The 15,718-nt window shown below is 38.2% G+C and overlaps 2 protein-coding genes across 11 annotated transcripts; one reads left to right on the plus strand and one right to left on the minus strand.

Annotated features, from left to right (window-relative positions):
• Positions 1-1,082: 1,082 nt before the first annotated feature.
• Positions 1,083-9,281, plus strand: LOC311082251 (scavenger receptor cysteine-rich type 1 protein M130-like; the record flags this gene model as incomplete). Its single annotated transcript, XM_084112983.1, has 16 exons — positions 1,083-1,140; positions 1,436-1,750; positions 3,659-3,973; positions 4,056-4,370; positions 4,540-4,902; positions 4,939-5,256; positions 5,650-5,952; positions 6,185-6,262; positions 6,459-6,773; positions 6,877-7,077; positions 7,176-7,259; positions 7,762-7,821; positions 7,940-7,996; positions 8,354-8,422; positions 9,045-9,107; positions 9,232-9,281. The coding sequence occupies 16 exons, from the start codon at positions 1,083-1,085 to the stop codon at positions 9,279-9,281; spliced, it is 2,964 nt and encodes a 987-aa protein (XP_083969109.1).
• Positions 7,267-15,705, minus strand: LOC311080717 (thyroid transcription factor 1-associated protein 26 homolog; the record flags this gene model as incomplete). Of its 10 annotated transcripts, none has more annotated exons than XR_014605692.1 (7): positions 8,660-10,089; positions 10,188-11,065; positions 11,173-11,242; positions 11,332-11,616; positions 14,644-14,776; positions 14,848-15,193; positions 15,396-15,702. XR_014605692.1 is itself a non-coding variant. In XM_084110825.1 (5 exons), the coding sequence occupies 5 exons, from the start codon at positions 15,628-15,630 to the stop codon at positions 9,925-9,927; spliced, it is 957 nt and encodes a 318-aa protein (XP_083966951.1). In that variant the 3' UTR covers positions 8,661-9,924. The 10 variants fall into 10 exon arrangements, 5 of the variants coding, with proteins under 5 accessions (XP_083966951.1, XP_083966953.1, XP_083966952.1 ...); XR_014605693.1 differs by having other exon boundaries at positions 10,188-10,265; positions 10,798-11,242; positions 14,644-14,749; positions 15,396-15,696; XR_014605691.1 differs by lacking the exons at positions 10,188-11,065; positions 11,173-11,242; positions 11,332-11,616 and adding exons at positions 7,267-8,276; positions 8,378-8,447 and having other exon boundaries at positions 9,838-10,089; positions 14,644-14,749; positions 15,396-15,698.
• Positions 15,706-15,718: the final 13 nt, after the last annotated feature.

Here is a 15,718-nt window from a genome sequence, read left to right on the forward strand (position 1 = left end):
CTGAGGCCCCCTATAGTGGCCCTGACCCCCTGGTTAAGAACCACTGATCTTGGGGAAGGTAAAACACTTCAAAAGGAAGTCAACTAAGTTTTTTATTTTTATTTTTAGCTTTATATTATAATGATTATTATATGTTATATGTTAATAATTATTATAATAACTAATAAGAAAATACAAATATCACTCAAATACATGTGCAGTAAAGTAAGATCTATGTTAAATAATAAAAAGATTAGTAGCTGTAAAAAGAGTAATGATCAATTTCTGTCCAAATGTCTGTCGATTTGTCCACAAGGTCTAGACTCCTGTCTGCTCCTCTTCACAATAACAAGTTCTTTGCCGCCATCTGGAGGATGAATCAAGCATTACAGTATCAAACACACTAAACACACATAACAGCTACAAATGCATAATATGATGCCAAAGGAATAACTTTGGAACAGAAACCAATGTTTATTTACAAATATGATCTGAATAGCCTCTGTTTGTTGTACACACACCAGTTCAGTTCATGTTATATATTATTAACACTGTTTATTGTGCTCTTGGTTAGAACTAAGTAAACAACACTTAATATTATGCACAAAAAGAAACTTAATAAAACATTTATTTACAGCAAAACTATTTTTGTGTGTAAATGAAGCTTCAGTAAGCGATCAGTCAGTCATCAGTCAGTCTTGTATGTTGTGTGTGTAGATACAGGCTTTGATGCTGAATATAACCTGCAGTGTTTCTCTATCAATCTCCTGTAAGTTTAGTGTGACTTTCTCTCCACGCTGAAATATGACTGACACGAGTCTGTCCTCAGTGAAGTGTCTCTTCACACTGGAGGAGGAGTCCCGCTCATCAGCGCTCACACTTTATTGATATATATGGAGAAAATAAAAATGCTGCTGTGTGATTTGTCAGTGATTGTGTTTGATGATTTCCTCTGTTGTGTCTAATAAGGTAACAGTGAGTGTCATTGGCAGCTGTGAGAGTCTCTCTCTCTTTAGGGGACTGACAGGAGCCAGTTTCTTCAGTGTGTTTGAGGGAGCAGAGGAGAAACAGAGTCAAACAAACAGTGTGACGAGCAGAAGAAGATGGAGGGATTTCTGACACTCGTTTTACTCTCCTCTATAGTCACTATAACCACATCTGGTAAGTGCAAAATTAGATGTAAAATTTAACATTTTTAAATAAGTGCTTTGTTTATGATGGCATTATACCACTACAAACTGAATAGAAGCCATTGTAATATCTAGAAAGATCTTGACACTAGATCATTCATTATTACATTTTATAAATGATTTGAGCTTTTACAGGAATCCAATTTGTTATACACTCATGCCCAGCTTTAGTTGTCCAGTTCGAAATATTTGTATGTATATTTCTACATTACATCTTATGTTTCTTGACTTTGCATGATTCTATCCCTTTCTCTCTTCATGTACAGATTTTGAGACTGTGAGGTTAGTTGGTGGTAACAGTCCCTGTGCTGGTAGAGTGGAGGTTCTTCATGATGGTCAGTGGGGAACAGTGTGTGATGATGGCTGGGATATGACTGATGCTGCAGTGGTGTGTAGAGAGATAGGATGTGGAGAGGCTCTAGAGGCTGTGAGTAAAGCTCGCTTTGGACCAGGATCGGGACCAATCTGGATGGATTATGTGGACTGTAGAGGATCAGAGTCAACACTGAAGAACTGTAGCTCAAGAGGATGGGGTGTTCATCGCTGTGGTCATCCTGAAGATGCTGGAGTCAGATGCTCAGGTGAGCGGCTCCATACATCACTCTGTTAATGCATCACTGATCAGACTTTCATTGATAAACATCTTATAAGCAATTTAATGTAATTTAATGTAATTTGTTGTCAGAGCAAATCATAAGCAACTAATTGATGAATAGTATATTTTATTGTCTTAACAACTACATTTTATCTATTTATAAAATCTATTATTAATGAAATGACTATTGTTTTATGTCCATATCATTCAGTTTATTCAAGTGTTCTATTAATATACTTCTTTTAAACAAAAAATAAGAAAGCATACTTTCAGTCTACATTTTATATACTTCTCAAAAATATACTTTATGTACTTCTCAGAAATATACTTAAAATTACACTTATAAGTGTACTTGACTGTACACTGTCCAAGTATATTTGGCCTGTACTTGTACTCAATCTTTTGATCAAGATATACTTAAATGTATAATTAAGTATTCAAAGTATACTTGACTTGTGTGTTAACTCTTTTGATCGAGTAGCCTATTAAATATACTTTTTTTACTTAGTTTTTCATATACAGACTTATGAAACTTACATTATTTGAAAATATTGATTAGAATATTGATATAAAACAGATATATTTCTAATTCTGCGTATCTGAATTTTTGTGTAGGCTAGTCCACTGGTAGTGTATAGGAATTTAATCTAATTCTACTTTTCCCCACTGAATTTTCCAGCTATCCATGTTTTCACTGTTATACGGTAGGGGGCGCTATGACACATCTTCTAGTACAGAATCTCCGGATCAAAACACAGGAGAAGAAGAAGCTGAAACAAGCGATAGAAGATTGCTCACTCAAATGTAAAATAACGTGATCATCAAACATTAAAAAGCGTGTAAATCAAAACTGCTTAATTTTACCAAATGAAATGAAGCGTAACACATGAAGAGAAAACGACTGTGAAGCTTTGGGGGTTTTGGACTCGATCTACTCCATCTGTGTTTTGATCATCGTTCTGAATCTGATCAATGTGTATCTTTGACAAAAATTTGATTTTTCTCAACTTTTTTTGTTTAAAATGTTGCCTTTCTTTATCAAACTTACCGACATTCAAGTGTTAATAAAAAAAATAATGCATGAAGCTAATAAAAATGTTTTTAAAATTAAAGTACAGTTAAAGATATTTTTCAAGTTTAAAAAATTATATCTACATTTCAACATTGTACTATACTGCAAGTGCAAAAATAATATATAAATAGTAAACTATAAGTATAATGTGATGTTCACTTGAAAACTGAACTAAAACTTAAACTAAACTAGTAATTTACTGAGAGTACACTTCAGTGTGTACTTTCATAAACTAAAAAAAATACTTCTTGTATTAAATTAGTAAACTAGTATACTTGTAAGTTCACTTGTAGTATAGATGCATTACAAATGAGAAACCTAGTTGTGTACTTAAAGTTTACTACTCTTACACGTATAGTACACTTAAACGTATACTTTTATATAGTAAAAGTGGGCCAATTTAGTCCCATCAGTATTGAAATAGTACTCTTACAAGTTTACTACAAGTACACATTGATATTAGTATACTTACTACATAAAGTATACTTAAAAATATACTTCAACATTACTTAAGTATACTTCATAAAATTAACTTGAAGTATAATTCTTTTTTCGTAAGGGTACTCTGTTATGTAAATATAATCAGAAACCAAAAACTACGGAAGGTCAAGACTTGTGGACGGGTCTCACCTGTGTTCTGGGAGAGTGGAGATGCTCTTGTAGGCTGGGGTTCAGTGTCTAACCTGCGATATTTATTTTGCTACTAATTGGCATTATATACATGTTATTTATTTAAAACTGAATGTTGTTATTATTAAACACACTCTTAAACCTATCACTCTAAATAAATATATTTTGTATGATTTTATTTAATATAAACAGATCATAAACATCCCAGACTTTCCGAGGGGCTTCACCTGTGTTCTGGGAGATTAGAGGTGATTCATGGGGACACCTGGTACACAGTGTGTGACGCTGCCTTTGACCAGCAGGATGCAGAGGTTGTGTGTAGAGAGCTGGACTGTGGGGCTCCTGTACAGGTGCTGGGAGAAGATGCTTTTGGCAAAGGAGACGCTCAGATGTGGACACAAGAGATTCAGTGCAGAGGAAATGAGTCTTATATATCTTTCTGTCCAACATCACCATTACACCAACACAACTGCACCAGTGACAATAATGTGGGCCTGATCTGTTCTGGTAAAGTATCAATATTCTGTCTCTCTTCATTCTCCTCTGTCAGCTGCATTATACACTATTTTAACTTCTGTTCTTTATTCAGGTTACACAGAGGCCAAACTAATGAATGGTTCAGGCTCTTGTTCTGGAAGAGTGGAGCTTCGGTTCCTCAATGAATGGGGCACAGTGTGTGATGCATGCTGGGATATGAGAGCTGCCAGTGTCCTCTGTAGACAGCTGAATTGTGGGATTGCTGTGTCTGTTGTGGGATCAGACTGGTTTGGAGAGGGAAGTGGTGAAATCTGGGCTGATGTGTTTGATTGTGACGGGAATGAAACAAAACTCTCAGAATGTTCCGTCTCTTCATGGAGTCGAGCTGAATGTTCTCATAGACGAGATGTTGGAGTAATTTGCTCTAGTGAGTCCATATTACTGACTTCATTGATTTCATGCCCCTGAAAGACTTAATAGTAGGCCTATAAATGCAATATTTCAGTTTTCTTCATGTTCATTTATTTTTTTATAAAATGTATTAATGTAAAGCATATTACCAAACTTGCAAATAAAACATGAGCTCTCCTCTCTAGGTTCCTCTCTAGCTGTTCATGATGGTCTGGTGCGGTTGTCTGGAGAGAGACAGTGTGAGGGGGAGCTGGAAGTTTCCATCCATCAGGTCTGGAGGAGAGTTCTGCTGGACTCCTGGAGTCTCACTGAATCCTCTGTGGTGTGCAGACAGCTGGGCTGTGGCTCTGTGCTGAACTTCTCCGGCTCCTCTTCATCCAGTCCTGAACACAGTCATGAGTGTGTGACGGGCTTCCAGTGCTCTGGGAGTGAAGCTCATCTGGGGAACTGCAGCTCTCCACAAACTCTCAACTGCAGCTCCACACAACAGCTGTCAATCACCTGCCTTGGTGAGAACAACAACATCTGGGCAGATTCTTCAGTTGTTAGTGATTTAATAATGTGTTTTTCTCTCTGAATATCAGGTCATGGGTCCATCAGGCTGGTGGGTTCTGGGGGAGACTGTGCAGGGAGGCTGGAGGTTTTTCACAGCGGCTCATGGGGGACAGTGTGTGATGACTCCTGGGATATTAAAGATGCCCATGTGGTGTGCAGACAGCTGCAGTGTGGAGTGGCCCTCAGTAACCAGCAGGTACCAGCCTGGTTTGGTCCTGGTTCTGGACCCATATGGCTGGATGAGGTGGAGTGTGAGGGGAATGAGACGTCCCTGTGGAACTGCTCTTCTCCAGGCTGGGGGAAACATGACTGTCAACGCAAGGTGGATGTAGGAGTCGTGTGCTCAGGTAAACAGTGAAATAATGTGATCTATTTTTAAATATATAATTTGAAATGTTTAAAGGAATAATGTACAGGTAATTTCTGCAAAACAAACACCAGGATCATCAGAAGCGGATGGATCATATTTTACAAGAAAGACCATCTTACTGTATGATGGTCTGATAGAAAGCGCTGCCATGGATGCCGCTACTTTTTAAATATTTTTTTATTGACCAAGCAGAATCAAGTAGTATATAAGATTCATAATATATTATAAAAATAGAATTAAGTATCTTTTTCAGATGCTAACAGTGCTAGCAGTGTGCATTAGCCTTGTATTAACCAGTTATTTTGATGATATTTTAGGTTTAGCACAACCTAAATTCCAATATTTTTAATGCACATCCCTTTCCATCTAGAGTTTAAAGAGATCAGGTTAACTGAGGGCTGTGAAGGGAATGTGGAGGTTTTCTACAATGGATCCTGGGGTAATGTGTGTTACAACCAGATGGACACAGACACAGTGAGTCTGATCTGTCAAGAGCTGAACTGTGGAAGATCTGGTGCTTTGTCTGATTCTACACCAAGACTGGAATCAGCTCGTAACTGGCTGGATAAAGTGAAATGTCGACCACATGATTCAAATCTGTGGCAGTGTCCATCTTCACCCTGGGGACAGAACTACTGTAATAATGATGAAGTGGCCAAAATCACCTGCTCAAGTGAGATTATGTTTAAATAATGTAAGATGGTCTCAGTAGTTATGTTTCTTTAACCACAATGTTTGTATATAATGTGGTGAATAAACTGTTTCTGAAACACTAAACTAATTTGATGGACAGAGCCTAAAATGATTTATGAAGCTTAAATTATGTTTTCACATTGATATGTTTCACTGAGAGAAGTTATGATTTTTGAGTCCTAATGTTCAGTTCTCTTAATATTTAATCTCAGAGGAGGAAAGTCGTGAGTCTCCTCGGAGTCGTCTGACATGTTCTACCTCTCCATCTCCTCACCAGAGACAGTGTTCAAGTAAGAGTTTTAATTTAAGACTGTTTTCCATTAAAATGTGCATTTAAACAAGAATTTACTTGCATTTAAAAATCATAATCAGATTCATAAATGTAATCTACTAATCATACATTTAAAGCCGTCTCAGTTAAGCTTCTGTGTTTTGTTGTAAATGGTGTCCTGAAGCTGGTCAGTGATGTTGCTGTGTGTGATTTAGATCATGTTCCTCTCAGACTGAGTGGAGGTTTGGGCCGGTGCTCTGGGAGGCTGGAGGTGTATCATAACGCTGTGTGGGGTTCAGTCTGTGCTGATCTGTGGGACATCAGCGATGCTCAGGTGGTCTGCAGGCAGCTGGGTTGTGGAGCAGCACTGAGGGCTGATGGGAATTCAGTCTTTGGTGCTGGTGAAGGTGTTGTGTGGCTGAACAGAGTCGAGTGCAGAGGGAATGAGATTCACCTGTGGGACTGTCCTCTCTCCCTGAAGAACCACACTGACTGCTCCCACAAAGAGCACGCTGGACTCACCTGTGCAAGTCAGAGCAAAACACTGACCGATAATAGTGATTTTCACATCATTTTAGTGCTACTAACTGTGTATTTGCAAGATTTTTAATGTGTCTGTGTCTGTTTTGACAGATTTGCCAGTGTCCACTACTCCTGCCACAACAACATCAGCTTCTCCTCCAGTTTCTCAGACAGTGCGCTCAACATCAGTCACTCCTCCACAAACTCCTCCAGTGTCTCTCTCTGTGCTTGTGGTTGTACTGGGAGTTTTGCTCTTACTGCTCTTAGTGCCACTGCTTATACTGATTCAGCAGAACAGAGTGATGAGGAGAGGTAGGAGAGATCCAGAGACTGTCATATTGTGTGTTATTCAGTGTGTGATCAGTCATGTGTTGTGAACTGACAGCAGGTTTGTCTGTCTACACTCTCAGCTCTCTCTAAGAGGAGACACAGGACGACGACTGAGGCCGTTTATGAGGAGATTCATCACAGACACAATCACTTCACTCAGAGAGGTGAGACATGAGCCGTGAAACTTATTTAATATGATTAATAAGAGAGTCTGTCAGACACTTGATGTTCATCTATTATTAGTTTTTTTTTAAACCTCCTGATTCAAACCAGAGAATTCCTCACAGAAAACCACAGAGCTGCAGGTGCATGTTTATGTGTGTGTGTCTTCCTGTGTGTATTTTGAGGTAATAAGAAGGGGTTCATATGTTTGCAAGTCTAGGTGCAGATGTGTCTGTGTGTGTGTATTTGTGTTTGTGTGTGTTTGTCTCTTCCTGTGTGTATTTCTGGAAGGCAGTGAGGAATGGGTTCATGTGAGGATACATGTGTGTTTGCTAATAGGCCTAAAACTTAGGATATCTGCCTCTAATGCTTTTAAAGTGCAAGTAATTAATATTTGTGTTGTGTTGTAAGTAACACAATGCTTCATGATCCAAATGAGAAATGAGGAGTCAGTCTGTATGGAATTATGAATATGTTTCTGACTGTTCTGCTGTCCTTTAACAGGAAGTCTCGTCTCTGAAGAACTGCATTCTGGGTATGAAGATGCTGATGAGTTTCTCTCAGGTTAGAGAGCTGAAGTAGATCCAAATCAATAATTTGATTTACAAATATATAAAAAATGTATTTAGACATTTTAACACTAATTCAACTGTTCACAACACTAAAACTTTTATCTTATTAGAAAAAGAGTTCAAGACTGCATATTATGATGATGTCACCAATGGCAGTGTCCTGAAAGGTCAGTGATCCTGCTGTGTCCCAATCAGAGACTGTGTCCTCCGGAGGTCGCATCTGAAGACTGCATACGTCATTGAGGCGGTCTCATTTAAGAAAAATATCTGTTAGATTGCAAAGTAAGAAAGAAATTTCAGTATTTTACACCTCATGAGGAATAACAGTCAATTTTATTACGGTTACTTCTCTTAAATAAGACATCCTTGATGAGGTATACAGCCTTCAAATGCGACGACCGGAGGACACAGCCGACGAATTGGGACACAGCAAACATTACCCAAAACCTGCAACAGTAAATTTTACATTTATTTTGTTTCCCAAAATATTAAAAAATGCCCAAATTATACATGTTTTGATGCAGAAGAGATGATGAAGGAAATCACACCGGGATACTATGATGATGTCATCACTGTTGGACTGAAACCAGATCGTGAGACAGGTGTCGTTCGGTTATTCTATAATAGGAAGAAATATTTAAAAGATATTAAAATCTGTACATATGTATGTATATATATATATATATATATAGAAATATATATACATTATATATTCAACTTATATATACAACAATGTACAACTTCTCATGTTCAATTTGCAGAATACACACCTGAGAGCTATGATGATGTAATGACAAGTGGACAGAACTCTATCAAAAATGGTGTTTACTTTTTTATTGTTATTGGTGTATTTTCCATAATCCTTTTATAGTGATTTATGATATTATGTATTAATCCCATTACATTGTAAGATATAATGCAATGTTTGTTCTGTCTATATGTTCATGTGTAGTGGACACATCAGAGCATTATGATGATGTCATCATAATGGACAGATCTTTCGAGATGTAACGGGTGAGTCACACAGAACTGCAGTTCATGATCACCTTCACCCACTAATATTGAACATTTCTACCATTAATGAAGCATGAATTTATCAGGAGTAAATCTAATAATCTCAGACAGTCATGAGGTGAAAGAGATCAATAACATCATTAATGACACAAGCTGATTTACAAACTACAATGTGAGGTTTTTATTTCACATGTGAATCAGAGGGAGATCAGGAGGAGTATGATGATGTGAAGAACAGCAATGAAGATGAGAGGAACCTGTTGGGTAGGTTATTGTAACCTTTCTATAGCCTATATCAATTTTTATTTGTTATGTTTCTCATTTAAACTAAATCTTGATGTAAATATTACAATGAAAATGATCAGTTTGCTTTTGATTTTAAAAACAGACTATGATGATGTGGAGGGGGAGTCAAATAAAGAGGGAGGAGCCATATGACTCACTGACCACACCCACTGCCTCTTCATCAAATCATATTACAGTTCCTGGAGATATGGGGGTTTCTTAAACTGCTGTTAAAGATTCATGTTTTTGATATCTGAAATATTTTTGTATAACAGGTTACATGTATTGCAACAAATTTTGTAGTATTTGTATTTTAATATTTGGCCTTATTATTTTTTCTTTTAATATCAATATTTTTCACCTAATAAACAAAAGATACCATTTATTCATTACGTTTGTCACAAATTATATATATATATACATTTAAAAAGCAGTTAGAGGAAATGAGACATTTAAAGAAAAAACTGTTAGGCAGTTTATCAACCTAAATATAATGAGAAAATGGATTTACCACTTAATAGATTATTATTAGGAATCACATTTTTCCATAAATTTACTGCCATAGTATTTAGTAATAGTATTTCTTGTGTACTGTCAGCTTGAATCAACTTAAGTAGAGCATAATTTAACCTTTTATTTAAAAAAAAAAAATGATTACTGTAAAGACACAGTTATAAACATTATGTAAAAAAAAAAAAAACACACTCACCCAAACTGCACATTTTATTGTGTGATGGTGCATTTTTACTTTAAAATGCTTTAAACACCTTTAAACAGTTTTTAAATCTGATGTGAGTTATTTGCGCTGCGCTTGAATCTTTTGCAGCAATAGCTCCATCTGCAGGTTGAGGTTGGGCTGACCCTTCTTGGTTTTTCTCTTCAACAGCTGATATGTTGCTATTTTCTTTTCCTTGTATTTCTTGAGAGCCTCCTCACGCTGAGATTTGTCTTTCAAGAATTCCTGCAGAGACACGTAATAAAACATGCGTCAATCAAAGAATGTAAGGGTGGTGAAAATGTGTATATGTACATGACATAATGGATCTACCAGATGCCTACCATCTCCGAGAAGCCTGTGAAAAGCCTGGGGAGGTACTTTGACAGCAGCCTCAGGGACACAGCTTCAATAAAGAACACCTGTGAGGAGTTGGAGAAATAGCTGAAGAGCGTCGACAAAACAGGCCTACCCGGCAAATTCAAGGCGTGGATCTACCAGCACGGGATTCTGCCGAGGATACTGTGGCCACTGCTTCTCTATGAATTCCCGATATCCACCATTACAGACCTGGAGAGGAGAGTCAGCCGCTATCTGAGGAGATGGTTGGGTCTACCGCGGAGCTTAAGCAACATCGCACTCTAAGTCTCTGGGGCAGGGGTGGTAGTCAAGACTGGCAGGAAGTGGAGAGCAGAGGTGGCAGTGGAGCAGGCAGAGTCCCGTTTGCGCCATGGAGTCCTTGTGGGAACTGTGGCCAGAGGAAGGGCTGGACTAGGAGCCGTTGCAGCCCCCCGTTATGATAAAGCGCGGGGGAAGGAGCGGCGGCAACTGGTTCAGAGGGAAGTCAGAGCAGCTGTGGAGGAGGAGAGGACCAGCAGAGCGGTGGGGATGAGACAGCAAGGCGCATGGACTAGATGGGAGCAAGTTGTGGAGAGGAAGATCTCGTGGACTGACCTGTGGAGGGCAGAACCACACCGCATCAAGTTCCTGGTCCAGGCGGTCTATGATGTTCTTCCCAGCCCATCCAACCTGCACTGCTGGGGCTTGGCCGAATCACCAGCATGCCCCCTCTGCCAGAAGAACAAGGGGACCCTTGAGCACGTATTGAGTTGTTGCCCAAAAGCTCTGGGGGAAGGCCGATACCGCTGGCGTCATGATCAGGTGCTCAAGACTATCGCAGAGAGAATCTCTAGTGCTGTTTCCATCTGCCAAAAGTCCAGACCTAGGAAGCAAAACATCAGCTTCATTAGAGCCGGAGAAAAGCCAGGAACAAAGAAAGGAACATCAGGGCTTCTCCAAACTGCACAGGACTGGCAGCTGTTAGTAGACCTGGGCAAGCAGCTCAAGTTCCCCCAGCATGTAGTCAAAACCTCACTCAGACCTGACATCATCCTGGTATCTGAGGCAACAAAAAATGGGTAAATAGTCGGAAAAAGGGTAAATAGTCTAAAAAGGACCACGAACAAGGCTGGAAGGCAAGGTGCTTGCCTGTAGAGGTAGGGTGCAGAGGCTTTGCTGGACAGTCCCTCTGCAGGGCATATACTGCACTCGGCATCACAGGCGAAAGGAGGAGAAGAGCCATCTGTAACAGCACAGAGGCAGCGGAGAAAGCCTCTAGGTGGCTCTGGATCAAGAGAGCGGAACCGTGGTTGAGCTGCCAGGGCACAAGCTGAGGCTTGATCAACCTCAGCTGGGTCGCCTGAGTGAGGGTGTCTGATGTTCGAGAGACCCGAAACACCCGATGACCTCAGGATACATCACTGATGATGTGCCCTGGTGCATCAGAAGATGTATCAGTACAACTCTTACTTAAAGGCTTAGTTCACCCAAAAATTAAAAAAATGTCATCAATTACTCATCCTCAGGTTTTTCCAGACCTGCAAGACTTTCGTTCATCTTCGAAATACAAATGAAGATATTTTAAAAGAAATCTTAGAGATTTTTGTCCTTCCATTGACAGTCCACGCAACTACCAAGAGACACGATCATTTTATATTATTTATATGATTCACAATTGTGACCCTGGATCACAAAACCAGTCACAAGTAGCACGAGTATATTTGTGGCAATAGCCAACAATACATTGTATGGGTCAAAATTATTTCTTTTATGCCAAAAATTACTGAAATCATTAGAATATTAAGTAAAGATCATGTTCCATGAAGATATTTTGAAAATTTCGTACTGTAAATATATAAAACATTTATTTTTGTGAGTGAATGCAGCAAAATTGGCAACATAAATGGACAACTTTAAAGACGACTTTCTCAATGTTTCGATTTTTTTGCTCCCTCAGATTCCAGATTTTCAAATAGTTGTATCTCGGCCAAATATTCATAACAAACCATACATCAGTGAAAAGCTTATTTATTCAGCTTTCAGATGATGTATAAATCTCAATTTAAAAAAAAATGACCCATGTGACTGGTTTTGTGGTCCAGGGTCACATATAAACATTGATCAGAGAACATAAACAGAAGCTCAACAGATCCTGCTTGACGTGCGAGAACAAAACTCATTGGTTCTTGCTGAAGCTCAAACGTGCTGCGTAACACGAGAATGAACCTCATTATTTATTTCTCGCATGCTTGAGCTTCTGTTTACCACAACTGATGTGTGAGTTGCTAAATGTTTATATGCGAATAAAATCCTAAATTAAATCCATTCATCATATAATTTTCTCTTCAGAAAATTCGAACTATAGTTTTACAATCTCTTTATGACCTTTTTGAAGCTCAAAGTGGTAATTACGTGGAGTGTCAATGGAGGGACAGAAATCTCTCAGATTTCATTAAAATATCTCCATTTGTGTTACGAAGATGAACGAAAGTCTTGTGGGTTTGGAACAACATGAGGATGAGTAAATGATGACAGAATTTTCATTACTGGGTGAACTATCCCTTTAATGACATCACATATGAGATTCATTAGGAAATGGAAAACTGTACAACAATTCCATCAAACTGAGTAAAAGAACTGCATTTGTAGGCTCTAGCCATAGATATAAACACTAGTTGTTGCCTTGGGGTTCTAAGCATGCGTCAAAACCGCCGCCATCTTGGAACAGGGGTCTTGTCATAGGAAGTAGCTAGGTAACGCTGCTATCTCCGCCTGTACTTCGAATTCATGGATGATGCCGGACTTTTGTGCTGCGTATGGATGTACCCTCATGAACGAAATATAAACCAGACAGCAAGGGATTACATTTACTCTGTGGATGGTAGTAGTTTGGCTGTAGATGGTAGTAGTTTTTTTTATAAGTTAAGTGTACATTTCTCTGCTTGGAGGAAGAAAATGAACTGTGATTCTCGCACAGAAAATGAACTGTGAATGTGCCGTAGACCTACTTTTTAGATATTATTTGAAATAACCCTTGTGTTTAAAATGTACAATATGCAGGAGTTGATCCTCAATACCCACTTTTGGCTGTGTTGTGCTGTGTTGTTCCTAACTTTTGATTTTTTTTACCAATTGTACTCAAACTTTTTAATGAAAAAAAAAAAAAAAAACAGTGTGGCGCTTATAACCTGTAAGTACAGTCCTCCTAATAGTATGCTTGTCTTCTCCCTGTCAATCTTCAAACAGTACATCCATGATTATTATACAAAGAATTCCACAAATCTTATGTAGGCTATGTGTGCATTTTGCACAGTGAGCTCAAGGGCTTGTTTCTTCCTGGGGATGGAGGTGTGGAAGGACACTGGAATTTGTGAAAATATCAACTGTTTAAAGCCTTTCTTTAAAGTGATTTTCGTTTTGTATATATTGTATCTTAATTTTAATCAATTTTTCATCAACCAATTGCCTGGATTTAATAAGAAGCAAATATAACAGACAAATTATCATGGAGGCACCCGCGCGGTCACTTGCATTGCACGTTAACTGGAGCGCATCTCATCCTAACTTAACGAAACTCAGTGTATGCCTCACACAGACATGAGAAATACATCAAATACACAAAGCTTGAAATGTCTTTAAACGAAATAATTCAAAACGAAAAGAAAAGAAAAAGGCAACTCTCTGATTATGTAATCCATTATGTGCATTTCTCTCGCGCATTCACTACGAATATGGCGATCGTCAACTTCATCTTTGGCCGAGTCGACACTGTCAGAAAACACTAGTTTATTAATAACAGTCAATGCACGCGCCACCGGATTTACAAATGCACATCTTGCTTGTTGCACGCACACATATTATGTCGAAATAACGAGATATTATGTTGAAATAACATTATTATTAATAATACATCTTTTAGAATATTTGATTGAATGCTGAATGTTGCGCTTGTTCAATTTAATAAAATTAAAACTTTTTTAAATTAAAAATTGTGATCATTAAAATAATTGAATATTAAATATATAGTGGCCAAGTTATATATATATGTAGCGATAGTTCATTCTAAGTTTAGGCTACTCAATTGGAAGAATGTGACTAATAAACTTAGGCATACTAGCACTATGCATTATATTTTGAAAAAGAAGTAGATTATCTTAATATCAAAACCTTACATTTTATCTGGACTCAATGGTAAATACATGTCAATGAACCAAAAAAACTAGAAAATCGCATTCATGACGATTTATGGGGATTTTATTTCCGTTAGACCTTTGCCTACATTGACGCTGATGCATTAAAGAGGAGGGGCTCTCCTGTTCCAAGATGGCGGCTCTATTGACGCATTCGTTCCAATGAACTGCCGTAGCCAGGCGACATCTAGTGTTTATATCTATGGGCTCTAGCACTGAGTATACATTTGTTAGATGCAATCTTTATATTGGCCAGTTTCTATTGCCTCACCTCTCTTTTTCGTACACGTTCCTCCTTCATCCTCTCATATTCTTGCTTTGTCCTTTGATACGAAGACATTTTATGCTTCCTTTGAATGAACGGGGCCTTGTGGGAGCTGATGACACAACGCAATGCAAATGGACTATTATTTGAATATAATACACACACACGCACATATGTGTATCTGTTATCTTATCTGATCTTATCTGTTACCTGTCAGACTGTGCTGGTTTATTAGATGAATCAGGATCAGTAGTTTGGTCAGTCGTTGTGTTTAAGACGTGTTTCTCAGGAGAATCTAAAGAATCCGACCCCATGTTTAGTTCATCATCTGACTCTGTCTCTTTATCCAGTGCTCTTCCTTCACATCTTTTCTTCTTTTTCTCCTGTTCTTCTTCATCTAGTCGTTCTTTTTCAGCCAGGTACAGATGTCTCAGATGCTCGGGATATTTCTCCTCTAACTGAACTTTTGATACTTGATTTTTCTTCCTCTCCTTTCGAAGAAGTTTGTTGTATTCATGCCTTACTTTCTCCTTCCTTTTGAAGGCAAACCCCTGACCTGATGAAGCATGAGACAGAGATGAGATTCTAACAGAATACATTCACATTTTAGTCCTTTATTATGGATTATTACAGATCTATTACGTTATTCAAATATACATTATTGCAGTTTATTCAAAAATTAAATATATTTTTATATACATTTACTTAAATGTTCAGTTGTTACGTTGATGGATTTAAAGTCAACTAACGTTACTCACCCTCTTTTAAACTACCATCAAAAACTTTGTTCTCCGGAACCCATTTTCTTTTTCTTTTGGCGTTGTGTGATAAACCACCATGTGAAAATTTGTTATTGAAGTGTTTTCCTCTAAACGGACCTTGACTTTTTGAGTTTTGTTTTAACGGTGCCATGTTTGACGCTAGTATGTGGAATACACGGATGCTTCTCGTGTAGAGACGCACAATAATGACGTGCGTATGGTCGCAAGGCATTACTAATCAAATAAGCGCCATTTGTGTGAGGGCAATATGTTCTATTCGCTCATAGAACAAAACGCTGACTAGTACACCCAACATGGCC

Source organism: Abramis brama, assembly GCF_963993115.1.
Source record: "Abramis brama genome assembly, chromosome: 4".
In the NCBI taxonomy this organism is placed as follows: Eukaryota; Metazoa; Chordata; class Actinopteri; order Cypriniformes; family Leuciscidae; genus Abramis; species Abramis brama.